Source organism: Eleutherodactylus coqui, chromosome 8 (genome assembly GCF_035609145.1).
Source record: "Eleutherodactylus coqui strain aEleCoq1 chromosome 8, aEleCoq1.hap1, whole genome shotgun sequence".
Lineage (NCBI taxonomy): Eukaryota > Metazoa > Chordata > Amphibia > Anura > Eleutherodactylidae > Eleutherodactylus > Eleutherodactylus coqui.
In genome coordinates, this window is record NC_089844.1 from 135731731 (window position 1) to 135751044 (window position 19314).

The 19314-nt window shown below is 41.2% G+C and overlaps 1 protein-coding gene across 1 annotated transcript; it reads right to left on the minus strand.

Annotated features, from left to right (window-relative positions):
• Positions 1-2240: 2240 nt before the first annotated feature.
• Positions 2241-15120, minus strand: SRL (sarcalumenin). The gene is made up of 8 exons (XM_066577848.1): positions 15102-15120; positions 12128-13669; positions 9779-9886; positions 9022-9117; positions 5795-5830; positions 4565-4681; positions 4255-4488; positions 2241-4099 (listed from the first exon to the last, which is right to left on the minus strand). Exons 1-8 carry the CDS (start codon positions 15118-15120, stop codon positions 3294-3296), a joined length of 2958 nt encoding a protein of 985 aa, XP_066433945.1. The 3' UTR covers positions 2241-3293.
• Positions 15121-19314: the final 4194 nt, after the last annotated feature.

Here is a 19314-nt window from a genome sequence, read left to right on the forward strand (position 1 = left end):
TACAGCACAACTTCCTGTGATTACTAGATACATGTACTGAAATGATGGCCGCCTAAATAAGAACTCAAATGGATGATGTAACCGGCCCAATACTTAATGGAGGTAAAAAAAACTGAATATACACGCTACAAAGATATATATGTAGGTGTATGTCCTTATTGTAATGGGATTAGGCTTTATATTAATTATATACTGCAGTGTACTAAAAATCTTCCATATTGACTACTGACACCATTAGTTGGTTGAAAGTTCATCACTTTTACTCCAATAATCCTTAATTTTGTATTGTCTACCTGTCACTTGCACATAAGGTGGGGGGTGGGGTAGCCATTGTATTGTCTTAACACATAGTCATCATTACTCATCGTTTCATTTAGCAGCCAATCCAGGGGATAATGTTTCTCCTTTTGGAGAGCGCCACAGGAGAAAACAGCATTTTAGGCCACGCACTGCTCCCTGGGAAAAAGCTATGTAAATGAATGATGGAAAAATACCTCCATTGTATCACCTATTGGAAAGTAGCTTCCCTATGAATCAACAGCTGGTCTTTTAACAGACCTTGCAACAAGACTAAGGATGTAAACTAAACCAGAATATCAATACACACACACAGCTGTTTTGGGGTTCTTACCCTCAGCAGTACACAACAGGGTTCTGGTTGGTTGAATGCAAGGCCATCCATGTGAGGAGAGGTAGTTTAATATTCCTCTCCGTGGAGAGCAACATAGTAAAATGGACCACAAGGGTGTAGGGAGTCTTACAGGCCATGCTATGCTTAGTCCAGCATGAATTTTGGAGCCAGCAACAATGCATATGAGGTGCATTCAAGTTCTAAGGTCTCCTAATTTAAAAAAAACAACTACTCAGCCCAGAAAGCTGAAAGTATTGTTGCTTCTCAGCATGATCTACCTCTTGACCTACACATCTTAACACAACGTTGATGCCATGATTGCAAGACTGCTGCAAATACTTCTTAAGGGGTCAATTTTGCCCACTGGAAAATTGATGATGCAAGAGCGGCATGACTGGAAAATGTGCGAACATAAAGATCATTCTTCATCATTGCAAAAGGCCAAGGTTAGGTGAGTAGGGGAGGATGAGGAACTACTTCAAAGTTGTTGTCATGAAGAAACCGCTGAATAAAGGCTGCCTGATGAGCAGGAGTGTTGTATTGATGTATTCAGGGCAACCACCTGGAAAAAACATCACATAGGATGGTGTGCCCAGATCATATGGAAATACAAACTTTGCAGGCAGTCTCTTCCACAGTCAATTGGCGGTCTTCCATAGCTACTTGCTCCACTTGCGCAATGATGTAGTCCGACCAGTTGGTGTGTGGCTGAGGCTCCTTTGGTTCGTTCACACATGACATTTGGCCTTCTTAGAACTGTCACACCACAAACTTCTTCACCGCATGTCTCACTCAACTGATGATGAATGTCGATGGATGACATTCCAAGTGCGTGAAGAAAACCAATGATTACACACTGTTCTTGCAAAATCAACATTTTAAATATTGAGAATGCTTCTAACTCCAGCCACTATCACATGGGTTCTGTGCGCTGGACAATACTGCTATCTATCTCACTCATCCCCGAAAGAATGCCCTCATCTTCTAAAATCTATCCCATGTTTCTCTTTACGTCTAGTCTTGAGAAAAAAGTAAGAGACCTTAGAACTTGAATGCACCTCATAGAGTCAGTAATAGCTAGGCTTGCCTCCACCTGGGCAAAAATTCAGTGTGTGGCCTTAGCCCTGTATCTAAACATCATGGGCACAGCAGAGTACTTTGCACCCACTACACATGCCCTACTGGTCTTCCCTGGCTACTCTCCTACCCATAATTTTTAGCTGCTGGCTCAGTGTCTATTTATCTAATGGATTCAGCACACAGAATGGCTGTTTCTTGTGTGTGTAAAAGACAAGTCCTACTTAATTACACTTTTCCATTTCCTTTCTGTTTTTCCTTCTGTCTCGCTTAGGGCCTCCTGGTATTTGACACTGGAATTCTGCACATCTATATGTTTATTTTCCTAGAAAACGGACTACTTGTACTTCTGGATTGGCAGACCTGCTTTAACAAAATACCTGTAACTGTTCGAGATGTAACTGGAAGCAGATGGTTACAACCACATACGAAGAAAATCCTTACTAAAGACTTCATGTTTGCCTTCCACGCAATTTTTTAAGGGGTTGGGAAAGCATATGGAAAAACAAAGATTGGACTGTCCGAGAAGATCTGAACAAATCAACATTGTTTTGATGTTTATTGAATTTTTTGCTAAATATCATATGGACTGGTGTTTAACCAGATTGGTAAAAGTAAAACATCTATTAGATAACTATACAATGGTAAAACCAAGACTTCCCTACTGCAAATATTCCAAAGAATAGTCACGACAGTATAAAATAAGTACCTGCTATCATTTTGGATGTTGCCAAGATCAACATAATGCAATACAATATTTCAGAAAATTATTGGCTACCCCATTTTTATGATCCCTACATCTTGTCTGCCTGGGTGAGGACAGTGTTTGGAATACCTAATCTTAAAAGATTCTAAACATACTGTAACATGAACATAGGTTGAGCCTTTCCATCAATGGTAGTGCCCACTTTTGGACAATGGTTAAGTGATGCTGGTTCTAGGTAGCCCTTAGGAGGTGCAGCACTTGACATTACACGTCCAATGGATCAATAGCCCAACCACTATGGTTTGGGCTGAGAGGGTGGATGGAGCTTACTAGCCCAATAAGAGTGTACACTATAAGGTACCTCATCTACCTAGACAAAATATACCACCTCACCACGTTACAAGACAAATTGTCATTACACACATTGCATCAGAAAGTTTGCAGTGAACTGAAATTCCTTGTAGACCTCATTCAATTGCAAACTAAAGTCTGTTCTTTCTTCTCTAGGACCATGAGGTTATAGTGGGAGAAGAGAAAGACCCTTGTACAATGAGATAAGGGTGGAAGCACGGTTCTCTGCAATATTATCTGCAAACAAAACTGATCAGTTACATGTGAAGGCTCCATTAGCTGTTGCCTACATCTTCCCTTCCTTCAGCACCAAAGTAACCACCAGGCCCTCTAGAATAGAAGGATTGTTTTGAGTATCATCTCTATGACACACCTTGAAAACATACTGTAAGTAGGATAGCTTGCAAGGGTTTCACAAAGCAGGCTATGTCCACCACCAAAAGATCGTAAGACCTTCATACGGCGTTGATACACTGTTTTTTATTTGGCTTTTTATTAAATATGAGAAGGGATTAGGCTGGAAATAAGTTAATGTTTTTTATAACGGTTCTTTGGTGCTTCTCCGCAACCGGTCACATCACAGTTGAGATTTGAAGGCTTTTTACTGATGCTGCTGAGAAGATCTGGAAGCTCATGTGTTATGGCTTTCTCGATCTTCTCAAGGACACAGCCAGCCATGTAGGAGCATTGCTGAGAGAGAAGCTTGAAACTTGTTATCGGGTTTACTCCAAAGAAATCTTTATAGGCATCACGGTTGGGAAGGTCAAATTTGCTAACATTGGTTTTAGCCAAGATGGACTTGAAGATAAAGAATTTATCAGGGTCCTCGAGAATGTCCTTGAACACAAGTTCTCCATCACTAAAGAATGTCATCTTGTCCTTGTAGGTATGAAGGTATCGGTCAACTAGCAAAGCATGGATGCGCACTCTGATAGCATGCTGACGAATAAAGGCTATCTTGTTTTCAAGTCTGTTCTCAATGACTTGAGTAAGATCTTCTAGAAGGGATATCTCTTCCCTAAGGAATAACTCTTTGTGTGTGTCTTGATTATACTCCTCTGGCCAGAAAGAACTTACATAGACTCTGGGTGGCTCTGTAACATTGATGAGAGGTGCCAGACTCCAGAAAAGAGCACCATATACCCTCATAAGTTCTTGAGTGGCCATGCTATCGGCTTTGTTTAGGATGATACGGATCTGAGACTCACGTCCCTTCAGCTGTTGGAAGAGCATCTCCAACTCCAGGCCAACATCCAGTTTGGTTGGGTCAAATACAACAAAAATTAGATCAGCTCTGTCAATGAACCATTGGCATACATCATTGAATGGATAACCTGCGAAGGAAAATTGAAAAATGAATAGTATATAATTTCATCTATGTTAATACATAAGAAGATAGAAATCAATTGGCTATAAGCTCAAGAGAATTGATAAGACCATGTAGTGATCACTAGTGGTTATCCCTCACGTATAGTGTTATCATACCTACCTCTTTCTTGTTGTTTTCGGTTCTCAATGATACCAGGAGTATCCACTAATGTCACCCTCTCCAAGAGTTTATGGGGAATCTCAATGCCAATAAGCTTCTCCAAAAAGTTCTGCCCAAATTTCTCCAGTGGAGAGAAGGAACGAGCACTGTCAGCAGCCATCACAATGCCTTCAATGGTCTTCAGCTTTGGCCCATGCATGACCACGGTAAATTCAGAAGTTGTGGGTTCAGCACCTACCAAAGAGGAGCGTATGGTTTATATTGGACGGTCGCACTGAAAATTCATGTATGAAGATGACTCCATTATTACCTGTATACAGTTGATGGGGGGTTTCATCCAACCCCAAGAGGTAGTTGATCATGCTGGACTTGCCAACACTCCACGGTCCCAAAAACAACACCATTGGTTTTGAGGTGATCTCTCCATCTAGCAAAAAAAAATAATTATAATGGCTGAATTACAGTTGTATTTTGGATTTTGTAATACTAAGAACATGAAGAAAAGGAAGAGAAGAAATTGAAGTAATTGGCACATAAAGATATAGTTATTAAAATATGCGCATAAGATCAAGTGACACTATTAAAAGATACACAGAATTGGGAAGTTTTTAAAAAATTTTTTGGTTGACTGCATCTTTGAGTTTATGTGTCCTTAAAGGGGTTGTCCACTTTGGATAATTTCTTTTGGTTAGAAGGATCCTCCAATCATAAGCTGAATACCGGGTGCTCCACTGCTTAGGCGCCCATCAATCAGCTGTAATTTCTTGGGAAACCAGACATGAAGTTTTCAATTTACTTGCAGCGCCACCACAGGTGAAATGAAGTATTGCACAGTCTTCACTGAAATCGATGTAATTCATAAATGTGCCAGGTCATCCAGAGAGTTAATTTTCAGGTATTTGAAAACAAGTTTTCTAAACCAAAGTCCTTTAATTTAAATATGTCCTGAACTATGAGCTGTAGATCTATGAACCACACTTCTCACCACGTAAGATAAAAGTTTGTTTTCATCAGAGTTGAAAAGAAGGGAAAAAAGGGTTTACTTAGTAACCACACATTCATTCTTGTCCCAAAAACGTCAGTAATAAAAGATGTGAAAAAGTAGATATAACTTCAGGCATGTAATCCCACCATCACCCATGCTGCCAATGGGACACAGCAGAAGAAGGAAAGGATCATAGCGATAAGATACCAACATAATGCTAAGATATTCCAAGACAATTCTCCTGGTATCAGGCCAGATTCTGGTCCCATTTCTTCATCTGATTGTAGAGTTCTGCTTCTTCTTATACAACAGATCCATTCACTAGTAGGTAATAACTCCAGTTTGACTGTAAACTACATAGAGCGATATATTAACTGCTTATTACTAGTGTGGCGGTCATACATTACATAGCCCCTCTGAAGGTAGCAAGCTGAAGATAACAGGTGAGTATGCATGGCTGTCCTATGGAATAACTTCAGGCCTATGTTATAGGAAGCAGACACACAAGCTGAAAAGGCCAGGCAGGACATAGGCAACATAGGCAGTTCTACCCACCTGTGGCCGAGTCAGCAAGGGTACGTCCATGATAAGCTAATAGCAGATGGGAGGGAAACGACATGTCAACATTTAATTAGGAGACAAGGGAAAGCTGTGCCCTATAGCAGGTGTATAGTAGGGGCATAGAGGGCATAGTGCAACACTATCATCTGGACGCCAAATGCCAAAATTACGTATGTAACCTTATTCTTATAGTACATATACGTGAAAATCAGTTGAGCTATGTGCTAAATACCATGCAAAATATATGCTATGAAATCTCTAACCAGCTTTACAGTGGCTCAAGTGCCTAAAGGGACTATATCACCAAAAATGTATTTTATTAATTAAAACCAGATAGAGAAAAAATTACATTTTTCTAATCTGTTTTAATTATCTGATTGTAGGGTTTTTCTAGTTGGTTCTCTATACACAACTATGGGGGCGCCCATCTTTCTAGAGCTGCATTTACCAGCATTTAGAGCTATGCTTTACAGCAGCTTCATGGGCCATTTACACAGTGAAAGGAGGGGTCCCATTGATCTGTGACTTGTGCAGAGGTCATTGTAGAGGGAAGGGAGCAGATAGTTTATAACTACTGTGAATGGAGAATCCTTGGTCATCTACATATAGGTGTTACCTCTCAGTGTAATCCTGCCTGTGATGTTAGTGAGATGACTGCTGAAAGGCTTCCTCTACAGATTAGGAAGTAAAAGACTACGTGTTTCCCCCGAAAATAAGACACCCCCTGAAAATAAGGCACCCCCTGAAATTTGCAGAAGTCCCAAATATAAGGCACCCCCCGATAGTAAGGCATAGTAAAGTGTGCAGGCAAGTCAAGAGGCCTGTCCCCTGCTGCCATCCTCGCTGTCTCCTACCTCCAGATGTACAGGTAGATCTGCAGACAGTCTGCTGTTATCCTGTCCCTGCTGTGCTGTACGAGTGTGCTGTTGTGAGCTCCCCTTGCTGGCTGGAAAAGTCCATACTGTACGTTCTGTTCCTGCTGTACATGTCTGCTGTGATGAGCTCCCCCTGGTGGCCGGAAGCTGCAATACCATCCCTGCTTACAAGTGGTCCAGGAACTTCTGTCTGCAGACAGGTGCGTTACTTTACAGCCCTTATTTTTTTATGGCTCTGTGTGTGAGTCAGGCACCCTGTGTGATTCTTAAGGCTGGGTTCTCACAGAGCGTATTTCCAGCAGAAATGTCGCGGTTTGGCCACAGCGATAAACAGCGAGATTTCCACCAGGAAAGCGCTGCTTCAAAACCCACGGCACTCAGCCGCTTGTTTTGAAGTGACCTGGCTGCACGCTTTTCCGTTTCTGTGGCCGGTGAATCCGCACCACAACACCGGCTTCTCCCAGCTTTGCCGTGACAGATTTGCTGTCCCATGTGGACGAGATTTCTGAGAAATTTCGTCCACAAAGCTGGCAAATTGAGGGATTAGCGGCCACAGACGGATTTGCCGCGGCGAAATAAGACACCCCCTGAAAATAAGACGTAGCGCATATTTGGGAGAAAAAAGTAATATAAGACGCGTCTTATTTTCGGGGAAACAGGGTAGTACTAGACTCTGTGGTGCAGGATTTTAGGATTTAAAAAAAAAATACAGGTTGTGACAGAAAATTTTTAAAAATCACCCAAATTTCTTACAAAATATGTTTAACACAAAAATAATTTATATAATAGGACATTTTCTGGTGACACATTCCCTTAAAGGCGTCATAACAATTTATCCACTATTCATAGGATAGGTGATAAGTGCCTGATCACTGAGGACTACTGTGACCCCACGATCAGTTTAGGGGTCCTGGGTGTACTCGTATGGAGAGCTTTTTCATTCCTTTGTATGGGACTACCAGAAAAAGCTGAATGCTGCACTCGGTTATCTCCAACAGTCCCATACAGTTGAATAAAGTAGCAGTGTGCATGCCATATTATATAGTGTCATTTTATGCAAAGGCATAAGTTGAAGCTCCTGGGCTGCAAAGCAAAATCTGTAACAGGGTCCAAACCTGCCATGTGCCATGTAAAATACCAGTGTCTTCTTATATGGCAGAGCAGTCTTTGGGTCCCTCATTCACCTGAGCCTAGGTGCAACTGCTACCTCTGTACCTCCTATAGCTATACCCCTGATTTCATGCAATCATATACATTTCCGTATGCAGGGGCAGTATGTACACATGCAGACATGCAAACGTCAGGGGTATTTATAAGGGATAAAAGTCAAGTATGCATCTGCTGCCTCATTCTTTCTCCTAAGCTGTCTGGTAGATGTCCAGTCATCATGAGTCCCACTCACCGACTGACTACATAGCTGTACGTCCATCAATATACAATACCTGTTTAATTGATATCTGTATAAAGAATCATTATATTATAAATTAGTGCAATTTTTAGCACAATATTTATATTTAGATTGATCAGTAAATGTAAAATTAAGGGGTTGTCCAATTACCAGGCAACATCTCTTTCATAGGGCTGTATGTAGTAAAATAACAAACTGAGCATTACTTACCCCTCCGCCGCTGCTGGGATCCAGCCCTGCATACCCACTGTGGTCCCAGTGTTTGTTGTGATAGCTGATGTCAGGTGACTGCTGCAGCCAATCAGAGGCTGTAGTGTTATCGCCTGTTCTTCTAGCATCTTCGCTCACATTCTGGGCGCCATGATGCTAGGAGTTTGATTACTGGACAAGATCCCTTCCATAGGGCTGGATATAGTAAAATAACAGACAAACCCTTATAAATAACAGACAACCCCTATAAATTTCTAATTCTAGCTGAATGGAAAGAATTTAAACACTAGGGTAAATTTTCATTCTATCTGATCGGGTGCTGGGACATCCACCAATCACAATAATTAGGGTCCTGAAGGAACTGGAAGGACTGGCTCGGTGGGCATGCTTGCATACCAACAGTCTATTCATTTTGATGGGATTACCGGAGACTTCAAGCGCTCTACTATCTCTGGTGGTCCCGCTGAAATGAATGGAGCTGCAGTGTGCATCTGACCACCGCTGCATTAATTTGGAAACCTTTGGGAACCCCATTCTCAGGATTGGTGGGAGTCCCACCACTCCAATCAGATAGGTATCTCCTATCCTGGAAGTAACTTTATTTATATACTTTTCAGTAGAACAAAGACTGTAATCTATTGTTGCGGAGTTCCTCCATTTACTCTGGTGCTTCCAATCTGTTTACTTTCTGCAAATCTGCATGGTGCACTCACTATGAACCCACTCACCTGTGATCTCATACTGTCTCAGCTCATTGTATTTGTAAGCCAATTCCATGGGTTTGATAGAAGAGTGGTATATCTTCCTTAGCTTTTGCAGTGCCACTGTAATAGGGGAAATAGAGGACAATAAAAGCCAAGGTAAAGCAAGTAACTCATTATCACAATTATTACATACCATACAGACAGATCATGTCGCTCTGCTGCTGCTATGGGGCCTTGCAGTTTGGCTCTGGATGGCCCCATTCCCTTAGTTGCTTAGTGGGACTCTCCTCTTGAGAGGACCTATTTGGTTAGCCAGAAGAGGATTTGGAATTGACCCAAGGGTCTTGGAAATTTCGAGTAGGTGGGAAATATACACTCTGCCTTCTGTCCTAGATGACAAAATCTGACACCGTAATGGATAGCAATTTTTGCATTTGTTATGGGCCACCTCTCTTCTATGTACACCACAGATAGGGCAACATAGCAAAATGTGTGATGCACCCCTACTCCATAATGATCATCTTACCCAGCAAGTAAGTTTAAGAAATGGAAATGTTATCATTATGGCTGTGGGATGTCCCAAAATGTGGACCACAAAAGCCGCAGATACTATAACAATCCGCATTGATGAGAGGTGTCACTTGCCTGTTTCGGGACATCCATGGTCTAAACGAGGCAGGAGTATATATAAAACATTGGTAAGTTTGTTATTGGTCAATTTTTCATTCTATTCTATTCATTCTACTCTATTATATTACCAATAAGCACTAAGTGCAGATACCTGAATAATCATCTGCAGGTTTCTCGTCTGTGAGTCTTAAGGTCTTCTCTATGTGGCTTCTATCCCTCCTGAAGACTTCTTCCACATCTTCCACATCTTCTACATCATCTATAAGAAAGAAAGAAATCATCGGAAGTCATCAAGTCAATAGGGCTCAACAATATATAAGGCAGTCACTTTATCATATGAGCCAGTACATAGTAAGATCCACTTGTAGAAGCAGGCGGGTAGCAATGCATCCCCCTATGACATATTACACGGGTGGCTATACCTAGGGGTAGTCTGGGCGAGGCATGTGTCCCAGTTGCAAAAGTGCTAGAGGGAAAGGAATGTCTCCAAGAAGTTACTCTGCCTTGACCATTCATATATAGACAAAAGCAGCATTTTTAAACTTACAGAAAGTTGATGTCCAACCTGGCTCTCCAGCTGTTGCAAAAGCACAATTCCTAGCATGCTCTAACAACCACAGTCTATCACTGTGTAGGGGAATGAGTAGCACCCCTAGAGAAGAGTTGCAGTTCCATTGTAGCGTGTCATAAAACTCTTTATCCTGCAGATACAGAGCCTCATGTGGCGCAGAGTGTTAAGGCAGCAGTATGCAGTCCTAAGCTCTCGCTCATGACCTGAAGGTTGCGGATTCAATACGGCTCAAGGTTGACTCAGCCTTCCATGCTTTTTATTTCAACGAGGTCAATAAAATAAGTACCCAGCTTGCTGGGGGTAAAGATGACTGTGGAAGGCAATGGCAAGCCACCCTGCAAAAACAGTCTGCCAAGTTGCAGTCAGGTCAAGATGGACCTTGAAGACGCAGATGACATATCACATGTCATCCAATACCTGGCATATATGTGCGGTTTTAGAGAGGACAGTGTGTAGGATTCTTGCTGATACATTAGAGAAAGTCTATTAGGCTTCAATACGAAGAGGTGCGCAGAAGACTGATGAAGAGTGCCAGAATAGCTGGCTGTAGGAGCACCAGAGACATCACGCCTAACAAAAATTCGAAACAGCATAAGTGGTCTGACCCTAGTTATGTGACCGTTTATACCCTGAGGGAAGATACCACCACTTTACACAGTGTTGGCCGTGCCGACCGAGTCGTAACAGACGATTACTGTGGCTGTCCAGCCAATTCCTGCAAGAATTAAGGAGCAAATTGCAAGTTGTCAAGTTTCGCAGTCCACTGCAATACCCTGTGCCTGGCGGAGTACCCATCCGGCTCCTTCTAATTTGAGCACCCTGGGAGTTATGTAACAGCTGGAGAGCCACATATGAAGTACATGTGTATTATCACACAGATATACATATAAGTGGTGTCCATTCCTTTAAACAGAACCCTTCAAAATGACCTTATTTATAGATGCAGCCGCTTCCATTATGACCTAACTCATGTGCAGCTCTTTCAGGAAATACAAGTCTACAGGGATCTTCCTCTAATTCTTAGCTAGATGTATAAGTAACAATCCCATTGATGACAGCTTTACTGTAGCCATAAACCACGCAGCGACGGGCCGGCCCAGAGTCTGATACAGCAGCGACATCCTGTACCACAACAATCCATGGTTAATGGAAAACTAACAGCAGATTGTTTGCCAATAAATATTTTTTATATTTTACTTATTTTTTCAGGGGGAAGGGAAGTTTAGAATACAATAACGATAATGTAATATTTCTCAGGTGGTACCAAGGTACTGCAGGCCAACATGGAATCCACATACTATATACATAATATATTCCCCAAAAGCCCCATACCCCTCAAATTGAAGTCCCTTCACCCTTAGAAATGTGATTTTTGTTTTTTAGATTACACGTTGAGTTGTCAATGGTTGACCTATGACAATCGTTCTTTGACCTGTTTCCCGATACAAATACCTCCTGCCTCTTGCTCTAACACCCAGTAGTATTATAGGAACTGTGGACCCCATGGCAACCATTTTTCCAGAAGAATTACGGTAACATAGGCCTGATTGGTCACTCTGATGCCGTCTGTTCCCATGATAACAGTGAGCTTTCAGAGTCAGGAAGTGCTGTCATGGGGTATAACTTATTTACAAAGCTTTACTTATGTGTAGGGTAGGACGCACAGATGTAACAATCATTAACATGACTGGCACTCTGCGATAACTCACTTGAGTTATCACAATGAGTTAAATGTCAAGTTAACATTTGCTACATCTATATGTTACATGAGATGTACAGTATTACAAATGGTAGTAGTTGTATTTAATTAGATATTTCAAAGTAAAAGAAATAACCCATTCATGTCTTAAAAGAGAAAAAATGGGAGCCATTTGATTCTGGCATATAACTTTGCATGTGAAGGTCCATTAAGATTTTTGGAATGTCTACCTTTTAGTCTGCTTGACCTTGAATTAGGAGCTTGTTTCTGGGATGGCTTTGTAGTTTGTTTGTCGAGAACTCTTTTCTCTTCATCAGTCTCCCTTTCGGCAAATATCTGTTCCTCATTAACTGGTTTTAAAGGTGAGTTCTCAGCTGTCTCAAAAGAGTCTTGCAATTCCTCTGCACTCTTGGTTTCTATATTTTCTCTTTTATTTCCTTCTTTTTCTTCTGGAGTTCTTTCCTTTATGTTATCTTCTGTATCTGATATTTTTCCTTCTGTACCTTCTGATACATCATCTTTTTTTCCATCAACATTTGTATCTTCTTGGTGTTTAGAAGAATCACTCACATTTGTGTCATTCTCACCACCTAAGTCTGGATTTTCATCCTCTCCTTGCTCTTCTTTTGAAGACTTTCCCTCATTTGCATCAGTCTCAGTATCCACCTCTGGTTCTTTACCCTCTTCTTCAAATGATTTACTCCCATATATATCATTCCCAGTATCTTTTTCTGGTTCTTCACCCTTTTCTTGTGTTTCTGAAGACTCAACCCCATCTGTATCAGTTTCAGTATTTACTTCTGGTTCTTCATCCTCTTCTTGCTCTTCTTCTGAAGACTCACCCCCATCGGCATCAGTTTCAGTATTTACTTCTGGTTCTTCATCCTCTTCTTGCTCTTCTTCTGAAGACTCACCCCCATCTGCATCAGTTTCAATATTTACTTCTGGTTCTTCATCCTCTTCTTGCTCTTCTTCTGAAGACTCATCCCCATCGGCATCAGTTTCAGTATTTACTTCTGGTTCTTCATCCTCTTCTTCTGAAGACTCACCTGACTGATTTGCATCAGTTTTAACACCTATCTCTGTTTCTTCATCCTCTTCTTGTTTTTCTGAAGATTCAGCCCCATTTGTATCAGTTTCATCATCCAACTTTGGTTCTTCTGCTACTTCTTGCTCTTCTTCTTTCTTATCTAATCCAGATTCCTCATTTGATTTCTTTTGCTCTTCCTCTGTATCTAAACTTGCAGTGTCCTCTTCTTCCTCTGAAGCTGGTAACCTTCCTTCATTTACACGAACTTCCGGTTTTCCTATGGTCTCTTCCTTGACATCCAGTAATAATTTTGCTTCAGTTTCAGAAGGACTGCTCTCTCCTACTACTACATTCTCCACAGCGGCATCTGTCTCTGAAATAATATGTTCATTGTTGCCCTGATCATCAGTAATTACTTCTTCAGCTTTGTTTGCTATGGTCACATGTTGGCCTTGTTCCTTCCCTGCATCAACTTCGATATTGACAGGATCACAGACAGATGCTCCTGGAGTAATATTTTGCTTTTCCTGCCTCTCACTAGCCGCAGCTCCACAATCTTGTTGCTTTATCTCATGTGTTTCTGGCTCAAGGCCTTCATTATAGGAAAATATGATATTCTTCTCAGTTAAAATTTGATCAGAATAAAGAGACTTATCATCCAAGTCGCTGTCCACTGCACCTGTCTGTCCATCAGCAAAGGTTCCAGCATCCTCAGGGACATCCGTGGAAGAGACTTGAAATTCTAAACAGAAGACGGTCAGTCAGTGTCATCAGGCCACCAGGTTCAGGAGGAGCACAGCAATACAATTATAATAGCTGGAAAAAGGGGTGTAGCAGGATAAGCAAATTCTTTAGTCGGTTAGCTTGGCCATCCCTTGTCATCTTAATTGTTTGGACTTACAGAGTTCTCTGTATAGATAAATTGTACAAAATCATCTTGCTCCCAACTGAGTATTGGAAGGGAGTTGTCCAAGAGCTTAAAGAAATTAAAGGGGTTTTCCAGAACTCAGGTATTAATGACTTACTGGTCACCAATATCAGATCGGTTGGAAGCTGACTCCTAACACTCCCAAGGATCAGCTGAAGGGGTCAAGGCACTTGGGCAAACACTGCGGTCTCTTCTTGGGCCTGTGACACCACAACCGTCGGTAACATGACTTTTGTGCAGGTCATCTCCATTGAGGTGCTACACAATGTACGGTGATGTACCTGGCATAAAAGGAGGAGGCTGCAGTACTCACCTGAGTGCTTGCAGCACCTTCAAACAGCTGATCAGTAGCGGTGACGGGAGCCACCCGCTCTCCCCCACCAATCTGAAATTGATAACCTGCCTTTAGAATAGGTCAGCAATATTGGAAACCCTCTTAAAGTAGCTGCAGGAAATGCTCTAAAATTAAGGGGGGAAAAGAACCATTACTCACCTGTTAATCCCCTGCTACTTCAATGCCGATGTTCCAGTGGACCCATCGGCCTTGGTTTATTTTCTTAGAGCAATGACGTGCTGATTGGCCTCATAAGGATGCATGGCATGTCAAAGACCGTTGGGGACCACTGGAGCATCGGCGCTGAAGAAACAAGGGATATAACAAGTGGGTAATGGTTGGTTGTTGTCATTTTATGGTTCAAAAAGTATTTTATTCATTTAGCTGCATTTTTCATGACAATACAAACAGAATGGTAAAAGAATTGTAATAAAATATGACAATCTTACTGTCTTACTTGAAAATTACTCATCGTTTTATGCAGTTATTTTGGTAATTCCCCCGGTGCATATGTGCTCCCATAAAACTATCAGTGTAGTGGAAATAAAGAAAAGGAATAGAGTAAAAGGTTTGAGACGAAAGATGACAAGGAATAATGAGGGGAAGAATTCACAGGGGGGGGGGGGGGTGTAACAGGGATAATAGGGATGAAGAGCGCCTGTCCACCTTGGTAGAAGTTCTGTTCTACACACAATATCCAGTCGCAATCTGCACACAGTTAGTGAGGGCAGTCTAAACCTGTCTATGGCGTGACAGCACCATTATCTAGCCAGGCATTCAGTCCTGACGAAGAACGAAATTGTATCCATACTGGCACATTGGGTAAAATTTGGTAAATCTCAAATTGTCTTTGGCACACAACTGCTCCATATATTTATCTTCAATTAGCAAAAATGATCCCAATTACATTACTTGTCCGTGAATCATTCATGATATGCAGAATGGAAGTAATGGCCGCCTTCTATCGACAGAGGCAAAACTCCCATGGTCAAAGATACAAATGTAAGTCCATAATGGCGCCTATACTTTAACTTTACTCAGTTTCTTCCAATACATAGCCTGCCTTCTAACCCCATTGTTGAATAGTGGGAACATGCATTGTCCCCCCCCCCCCCCCCCCCCCCCCCCCACGCACACTCTTTCCCCATGAAGATTGCGTACTCTGGTAGGTTATGTAGCTGAAAAATCACTAACTTTTTTTTATCATATGGGGGTGATTATTATTTTACAGATGTGATTCTTGCAGACATAACTGAAGCCATCCGCTGTCTGCATCCACTATAGTTAGATTACAGCATTGGGCAAAGAAGTATCTGCCCTTTACTGAGGTAAAAATACATCTGAAATGTGCTACGTTGTCGAGAGTTTGCTCCGCGTGCAATGTGTGAGGTGCCAGGAATTTCCGTGGGGACAGCAGTGAGACTAATCTATGCAGCTATTTCAGATGTGTTCCTAACCTCTTGTTATTGTTTCTATCATTTGATGTCACAATGTTCCTTTTGGTCTTTTTATCTTTTATCTATCTATCTATCTCATATCTATCTGATATCTATCTCATCTATCTACCTATTTATCTATATAATATCTCTCTATCTCATATCTATCTCATATCTCTCTATCTAATATCTATCTATCTCATATCTATCTGATATCTATCTCATCTATCTACCTATTTATCTATATAATATCTCTCTATCTCATATCTATCTCATATCTCTCTATCTAATATCTATCTATCTCATATCTTTCTATCTACCGGTAATATCTATCTATCTATCTATCTATCTATCTATCTATCTATCTATCTATCTATCTATCTATCTATCTCATATCTATCTAATATCTATCTATCTCATATCTATCTATCTACCTATCTCATATCTATCTATCTATCTATCTCTATCTATCTAATATCTATCTACTATCTCTATCTATTATCTATCTATCTAATATCTATCTATCTCATATCTATCTATCTATCTGATATCTATCTATCTATCTAATATCTATCTACCTATCTCATATCTATTTATCTATCTATCTATCTATCTCTATCTATCTAATATCTATTAGAGATGAGCGAGCGTACTCGGAAAAGCACTACTCGCTCGAGTAATTTGCTTTATCCGAGTATCGCTGTGTTCGTCCCTGAAGATTCGGGTGCCGCTGCGGCTGACAGGTGAGTCGCAGCGGGGAGCAGGGGAGAGCGGGCGGGAGAGAGGGAGAGAAAGATCTCCCCTCCGTTCCTCCCCGCTCTCCCCTGCAGCTCCCCGCTCCGTGCCGGCACCCGAATCTTCAGGGACGAGCACAGCGATACTCGGATAAAGCAAATTACTCGAGCGAGTAGTGCTTTTCCGAGTACGCTCGCTCATCCCTAATATCTATCTATCTATCTATCTATCTATCTATCTATCTATCTATCTATCTCATATCTATCTACTATCTCTATCTATTATCTCTTTATCTAATATCTATCTATCTCCTATCTATCTATCTATCTATCTATCTATCTATCCATCTCATATCTATCTATCTATCTATCTATCTATCTATCTATCTCATATCTATCTATCTCTATCTATCTATCCATCTCATATCTATCTATCTATCCATCTCATATCTATCTATCTCTCTCTCTCTCTCTCTCTCTCTATCTATCTATCTATCTCTCTATCTCTATCTATCTATCTATCTATCTATCAATCTCATATCTATCTATCTATCTATCTATCTATCTCTATCTATCTAATATCTATCTATCTATCTCATATCTATCTATCTATCTCATATCTATCTATCTATCCATATACATCTGTCCATCCATCCATGAACAGCTCATCAAATAGCAACTCAGTGAGGTGCGTCCACACATTGTGGAAACGCTGCAGATTTTCCAATGTGGAAACGTTTGCTATGAAAGGGAATGGGATTAAAGAAAATCCTGTTCACATGAAGAGGGTAAAAAAAACTGTGGTTTTGCTGCAGATCTGCTGCAGAAATTTCACAACAAAACTGCATCATTTCCGCAACGTGCGAATACAATCTTAGGGTCTTTTTAGACAAGCTAATTTATTGTTTGAATAATCGAATGCCGTCATCGCTGCCTTGTTGGCTCTCGTGCAGGACAGGCAGATACATTGTCGGCTCATTCAAACAAGAAATCCTTCAGTCGTTCACATTCGCTGTATAAGTAATTGAGAACAACTGAACAAACGCTGTTTAAACTGAACGATTAGCGAACGAGCCAACGATGTTTTTTTTATGCCGGCATAAAATGAATGACAAACGAAAGGTGAACGATTATCATTGGTCGTTCGGTCGTTGGTTCGCATTTAGACTGGACGATTATTGTTCACTTTCGCTCATTTGAATGACAATCATTCCGCCTAAAAGCACCTTAAAATGGGTTTTCCAAGAACCATAAAAAATTGACTAAAGGCCGGAATTGTGATAAAATAACAAACAAAGCGGTAATGGTATATTTGCACGGTCACAGTGATAATGTGTCCAATGCCCTTATGTTGGCCATACACCACTTTTAGGTTAAAAAGGCAACCTGAGCTCTCCTGGAGGACCAGAAGCACTCAATATTCTGTTTAAAACTTATGCTAAAAGAAACTAAACTTTAGTAAATGTTGGACCCCAATATTCCCATGCAACCACTATATATAATGACCATGTTGTTGTGTGGTTGGCTTGAAGCTGCTCATAGACATAGACTATAGTAATGAACAGTATGGCTCATCATAGCCAGGTGGAAAGTTTACAAGAACAACCATCCCTAATGTGAACAACAAACAATAGATTGGTCACATTGGGTGTGTTCAGTTTGAGCTTGGGTTTGCCAGCCAAGGAGTGAAGAGCACTATTGATACAAGAAGGACAGGTCAGCTATTGACAGATTTTATAGGTTGACTTCAGTGGAAGACGCAGAATGGTACAAGAGCCTGCAGAATTTCATCTAATGTCTATGTCCACGGTTATAGGGCTCTTAAATAATTAACACAAAGAAGGGATGGAAGAGTGCAATCCTACGCAGCCATTGTTTGAGGAGATCCTAACACAAGACTTGTCTACAAGTGTAAGTGGTGTATACTTGTCCTTTATAGCAAAGGGGTTAACTGTACTGCTGATAGGGCATATAGAGACAAGCAAGATAATCCACATGATATGGTCACTAAAGCTCTCAGCCACAAGTAGGATCCCTCTTGTGTCATTGATACTTGGCCTCCGGGCACAAGAGGGTTGTGGGAAAATTATGTCTCTTATGTTAATGCTGACGCAGCATAAGTGACATCTCTCACATACTCATAAAGGGCAGTTGGATAGAATTGTCCCAGCTCTTCTCAACAAATTGACTTTGTGAGATTGACATCCTCCTTGATCCTACAAAGGGACGTTGAACATCCTGCTAGTATTTAGTGTTGCTCATCTTGATCGACCAGGTGGTAAAATCACCCTGATTTTAACCAAACTCGATATGGTTAGTCTAACCCAAATTTTGGCAAAAATCGCATGAAAATCAAATTTCCCAAAATGCCTGCTACAGAGGTCAGAGTGCAACCAATTAGAAGCCACGGTGCCACAATGATGTCACCAAATGTGTCCTCCATCTTGCATATGGGCAGCATTTCATTGGACGCCTGCATCACATGACCTAGCCATATATAATATAGGCACAGTGTAACCAGTGGCCATTTTAAAGTTGGGTATAGGACAGAGAAGCTGCATCACATTTATATGCCTATATAAAACATGGTCTGTTCTTAGGGACAGATATTCTACAGAGGATATATTGCTGCTGGTGTGCAAGCTTGTATACCTTGGTTGTATTGGAGGGACCAGTGAATGAAGCTGCATCACATTTATATGCCTATATGAAATGTGGTCTGTTGTAAGGTGACCAGAAGTCCAAATTTAGGTGGGAGAGTCACGCTTTGGGACCCTTTCTCCCACTTTCCCTGGGACCCCAGTGGGACAGCCATTTGTTCCGATTTCGGGATGTCTCATCACCATTAAAGTGATTATCAGCCGGGGTGCCGCAGCTCTCTGGCTGGTAATCACTTTACGGCGCTGCAGCCGGATTCACACACTGACAACAGTGTGTGGATCCGGGACCCTTCTA